Source organism: Centruroides sculpturatus, unplaced genomic scaffold (assembly GCF_000671375.1).
Source record: "Centruroides sculpturatus isolate CEXI.00-Female unplaced genomic scaffold, Cexi_2.0 scaffold1460, whole genome shotgun sequence".
Classification (NCBI taxonomy): Eukaryota; Metazoa; Arthropoda; class Arachnida; order Scorpiones; family Buthidae; genus Centruroides; species Centruroides sculpturatus.
The window spans coordinates 155,829-161,889 of record NW_019385750.1 but is presented as its reverse complement, the minus strand read 5'-3'; the positions used below and the strand labels follow the sequence as shown (position 1 = coordinate 161,889).

The 6,061-nt window shown below is 33.2% G+C and overlaps 1 protein-coding gene across 1 annotated transcript in view; it reads left to right on the top strand.

The window, feature by feature from the left end:
* The first annotated feature begins 2,999 nt into the window (after window positions 1–2,999).
* LOC111641773 (zinc finger protein 62-like) overlaps window positions 3,000–6,061 on the top strand; it is an 18,166-nt gene continuing 15,104 nt past the window's right edge. Inside the window, exons 1-2 of the mRNA XM_023387991.1 lie at window positions 3,000–3,322; window positions 4,277–4,607. Of these exons, the coding sequence (XP_023243759.1) occupies window positions 4,458–4,607 (150 nt within the window). The 5' untranslated portion in view covers window positions 3,000–3,322; window positions 4,277–4,457. The remainder of the gene's footprint in view (window positions 3,323–4,276; window positions 4,608–6,061) is intronic.

Sequence of the window (6,061 nt, the reverse complement as noted above, 5' to 3'; positions counted from 1 at the left end):
AATACTATAAAAGAATTGTTTCTGTCAGAAAAATAAAAGACCGCAATTACAAGGGAGAGTTTCAAAGCTCGGAGGAATACTATACGATCAGTATATACCGGGTTGAGCGTCGGGGTCGATGTCTCTTGCGCCCGAAAATTTTCAAATTGTTGTTTGAAGACAAGGGAAGACCAATCGGCATTTTTTATTTTACGTTGCTTCTTGTGTTTCTTCTGTGAGGTGTTCGTTATTCGAAGATAAACATTTTTGAAGAAAGTGTTCGTTAACCGATTTTGTTCCTTTTAACCGATCACTCACTGTATTTTATTAAAGACAAAACGGCAAAACCGTATTTGGGACAAGATTATGTCTCGGAGACAGAATCACTTTCATGCTCGAGGCAGGTCTCGTTCTCATTCTCCTTTTTTCTTTGATATCGCTGATTTTGGGCGCGATCGTTCAAACTTCGCCGGCCACGACCACGACGCACCTCTGATGAAATTAATTAATTTAATGTATCCAATTTCAAAATTTTCGTCGCGTGTCGGCCTGAGTTGAATTTTTGTCGATGCGTAACAAAAAGTTTTCGTTTTTGAAAAAATAATCGTGGCTATTGTATCGTCCGAAATTATTTTTTTATTTTGCACAAACAATATACAGTTTAACCGTCAAATATTTATCGGTCCTAAGAATTTACTAAACTAGATAATATTTAAAAAAAAAAACCACTTGTAACGACATAAAACCGTTTTAACGTCATATTTGAATCACTCCCAAATTTACAAAATTAGATTACAAATTTTATATAACATAGGACTGAACACGTAGTTTCTTTTAAGGTCAGAGTTCACTTCTTAGAATGACAGTGGTTGGTACTCTCCCCTACCTGACTTCGGTGGGGTGAGGTGTCTGTTTTGCTTGTTTGTAGAAGAGGGTCGCTATTTTGTATTTTATTTTGACTCGATTCTCGGTCCCCTGACCACCTACGAGTCTGGATTTTTTTATGTACAAATGATTTGGGCACCTAATACTCTGTGCCAAATATCAACTCTCGACATGTACTCCTTCATACCTCTATACTGGTAAGAATATCGGGCAGTACGCTTTTATAAACAAGACATAGTCTTGTAAAAAACAAAAAAAAAACCTGAGGACATGACTGCCTTCTTTTTATATTTCTTATTTTCATGACATTTTCAGTAGTTTGTTGTTGGCAAGAAGTCTTTTATACATAACTCGGCATTCTTCTGTGAAGTTATTACATATTTGGAGTTCTGCTTTGACAGTGTCTACTTTCAAACGATTTCTCTCTTTTCTCCAAATTAAAGTCATTATTGAGAAAACTCGTTCGGTATGAGCATTGCTATATACTATGTAGAAGATATAGGCACTAATTTTCTTTAGCTTGTGACGTATGAAAGTGTCGATGCACATTTGGGATTAGGTGTAATTGTTCTAATCTGGGATAGTCCTTGTATGAAGATAGAAGAACTCCATTTGACACGTGCTACAGAACTAGGATTCTCATTTCCCGGTGTTTTGCTTGTCTCAGGATTCCGGGATAAAGTGAACTGATCCCGGGACAAAATTAATTATTTTTAAGATATACAAAATATCATGAAATCAAACGATATAATTATTTTTCGTTTATGAAATAATTTAACTCCAACCTCCAAAATCATATTAATAATGCTGTGTAAGATATATATTAAAAATTACCTTTGAATTACGTACAAATTTTTACAAATAGAAAAAAAATATATTAAAGTTTGCTGGAAACTTCATACAACATTAACAAAACAAATTTTAAAAAATGAACTTAGATCCAACTTGTAACTAAGAAGGAAATTTTCGTTTTTTAAATAAAATATAATACAAACTATTGTAAATTTTTATAAGATTTTAGAAAGCAACGATGGTCAATACTCCAATCACTCAATATAATTCTTAATTAATAATGAAAAGTCTAGCTACCTAGAATGCTCTTTCCGATCAAATTGATGTGAGTGGAATCGTTTTTAATGCGTTTAAAAGAAGACAAATATTATGTGTTTTTCACCTGTATCCTAAGAGATTTCTAGTTCGTTTTCGAGATTGTAGTATTTCTTTTGTTCTATAGTATTCTTGATTTGTCTACCTCGACAGCTTTAATAGAAACACCATAGCACAATAATTTGGCAGTTCGTTTGTCTTTAATAATCAGGTTATGAAGAAAAACTTCATACTTGCAAACTTCGTACTCGTTGGTATCCATGCCCAGTTTGCACAACCTGGCGTTACGCAATTATTGAAGCTACTGGGCATGGTTAAATATTAAGACAGCATCGGCACAATTATTCCAGATATTACAGGTAAAGAATTTTGACAGTCCTGCCACAAAAAAGCTACGTATTGATTATTGACCATTTGTAACATGCCACAACGAGCAAAAATTTAAACAATCTAATAAGTAGGTTTAAAATTAATAAATACAAATGTATTCTGACAGATTATGAGTTAACTATACTTTCTATTTGCAAAATTTCCTCAACCTTAACATAAAATTAAAAAAAAAAAGTGTATTTTTAAGAAATTTGCTGGATTTCCCGGGTTAAAAAACGACTGGTATCCCGTTTGAGAGACCCTATACAGAACTATACTATAGCCGACAAAAGCACATTCGAGATTATACTTGCATATCTCTATAAACATTGGGAACTAATTTAACGGTAACAGAACAAACCGAAATCATGATGTAATGTTTGACAAGGTAATGAAAACTATAAAAACATTAAAACATAAATGAAAGCTAGAAAATCATTCAAAAAAATTATAACTTTAAAAAGGATCCAATATATACGGGAGTCCGGGGCAACATTTGGGAAGACCAAGAACTAAGATACGAAGGTCGATTAGTCACGAAGCGAAAAATGTGTCGATCATAGCTCTCGAAATTAAAAATGTAGAGGGACGAAAACTGGAAGAAGGGCTCTGGTTTATCCTAATATCGAATTTTCCTATCGAATGGAGAGAGAAAGAGAGAGTTTAATTAATAACTTAAGTATAATATACTTCTTAAAGGTTTCAGAATTTTGGAGACTAGGCTATACTGTTTCTCTTCTACACAGGCAACGAGGGAGACTGCGGGGAACTGACCTGTGTAAAGGTGACCTTTTTAATTTAAGCGAAGAACTATTTCAATTAGAATTTTGAAAACAAAATCTTTGCGTGACGGAAGTTGGAGTGTTTAGCGCAATGGTTACCAAAGTTGGATCTACCGCCCCTCTGTGAGTGGTGAGTAAATCAAGAAAAGCGAAAAGAAGCAAGTGGGAGCAGGACATAGGGTATTGAACGGTGACCGCAGGTAAAGCTTGAAGTCATTTACAATCTTTTTCCTTCTTCTGTTAAAACGCGTGTGAAGGAAAATTGCCTTTAATGGTTTCCAGATTTGGAGAAGAATGCACGGTAATAAAACAGTGTGATTTTCTTATAAAAGTAAATTGTAAACTCTGGATTCTCGCATAATATTAATTTTGCATTGAATTTTCCGCAAGAATGTCTACAAGTACCACATTTTTCCGTATAACTTATAAAACGAAAGTTATTTCTGTAACTGTCTGAGATAAAGGAAGTACAATTAAACAACGGCAATACAACGTCTACATTGGAAACAGAGAAATAGATACAAATCATTAACAGATTGTAATATGCTTGAAACGAGGCTGGCTGTTTCTGATAGGTTTGGTTAGTAACTTTTATCACTCCGATAAATGTAAATAATATTACATTATCTTCAGGAAACGGTCTCGAGGCAGGATTTTTGTTATCATTTCGTTCTCAACCAATGTGTATATGGACCAATAGAAGGACAATTCGCAATGTCCGTTGAAAAATTAATGCTCAAAACCTAAATTTCTGCTATTGACTAAATTTTTTACATTTTATCGATGATCCTATCTTGATTATTTTGATACTATAATATATTCAATTAGTCGTAACTCTCTTTTTTTTGCCACATAGCTCTATAAATTATTTTAGGGTTTTTTCGCACAAACCATGATCAAATTTATATATATTTTTTAGTGATTTCATTCATTTATTTCAGAAATTTCCCTGCTTTTTAATTTATTATTCTACGACAGTTAACATTGAACTATCAGGCTACGTAGTATAATGTATTAATAAATCAAAAAGTTTTTAGATGTTAAGAATATAATTAAATAAGCTTACTTCATTTTTAGTTTCTTACTATAAACATTCATAAATACGTTTTAAGAACCATACTATTAACTACATAACACGTGATTTTATACGGCAGATTATCACGTGAGCTGGTGACGTGTCACCACTGGAGTGTCTTCCGTTAACCTTGACAGTGCACCCCTTGTTACTGCTACAACGGGAACAAGAGCAGTGAGTTTACTCGTCTTTCTTTGTTACTTGCTTCAAATTTCGAATGAACATTAATTAATTACAAGACTGTTGATTATACCGATAAAATGAAGATAAAAATAGACTTAAAAACAGAACATTCAGACTTTACAATTGAACGAAACGATCGAAAATTTGAAGTTGATTTAAAGAATTTCAAGAAAGAATTTAATACAGATGTGAAGTGTTATAAGACAATTAAAAAGGAACCTTTAGAGGTGAGTGAAAAATACTTTTCTATAAGATTCCAGTGTTGCTTTAACGACGAGATACACAACTAAAATGCTTAAATATGAAATAGGACATAGGAAAACATATTTTTTAAAACAATATAGTTATATAAATAGTGGTTCTACGGAGCTTTAAACTAACCAGCTTCGTTATTTTAAGAAAAAGTGATTAACTGTAGACCCGTGATTTTTTAAAGTTAAATAATGATTAAAAATTGAAGCTAATATAAACCATTTTTATTTATTAATTACGTGTATTACATAAAACAGCATCTGTAAACAGTGAAGTATTTAATTAATCAATTTAATTGTTTAATATACCTAACCGTGTTGATTGACAACAGTGAGATATAAATACTAACCTGGAATTCTATCAATCATTATAAATGATACAATTGAGTTGATTACGCTATTGGAATCGTCAAAACAGAAAAATTGACAGTGGGGTGTTATAACTTCATGGAGCCAGAGCAAATTTAAATAAGGAGAGTTCATGTGAAGTGTTAACTTCAGACATTTTCTTTTGGGAACTGAAAAAGAAGGGAAGGGTTAAGTAATGGAAACAAGAATTCATAAATGATGGCATAAGTAAAAACTTTGGAACTTTCCAATCTAATTTTACAAAAATATTATACAAATTGCTGAATTATTTATGTATATTATATTAAAATAATTTATTACGCGAAAAGCTACATCCCCCTCGATATGACATCGTTGGAGTCAGAATGTAAAGAAACATCGACGAATCGCTATATTTTTCTTTTTTTTAGCTGTAATTTTGTTGATTTTTATACTGTTTGACTTTATTTAACCCAATAATCTTCTTGTCAGAAGCATCCAGCCGTAAATTCTCTCGAAAAAATCAATACTTTCGTAAACAAATATGTAAATAATCGCTTATAACGTCGCTTATTATAGTCGATTGTTATAATAATTGTTGGAGTAATAAGTAAAGCGTCCAATAGACGCTAAAGTAGAGAGTACATTGACGTAAACTGACCTACATTCGACGAAGTCCACCACCCACAATAGAGAGAGGGAAGTTTAACACAATACATTTCTAATTATCACTACGTGCTTCTACAGACTTGCAGTGTTTGTTTCAAAGAAAATACAAGGTCTGTTCAAAAAGTATCGGACCTTATTTTTTTCCGCGTAAACCAATGATTCGCGAGAGGCCTCCTTTGGTGGAGTTGTGGAGGGGACAGTCATGCACATCTCTGAATTTTTTCCCGCCTGCAGGAAGCGTCAGTCGTTGGCAATCGGCCTATGAGTGAGGTCATGTAGAGCGCTCTCGTCGGATTCCACTAAGCTGAAAAATGACTGAACAACGCGAGCAGCGGTATTACATCAAATTTTGCCAAAAACCTTGGCGATACCCGAGTGTAAATCATTCGCAAGATTCAGCAGGCTTTCGGGGACGATCCTCGAGGCCAAAAAAA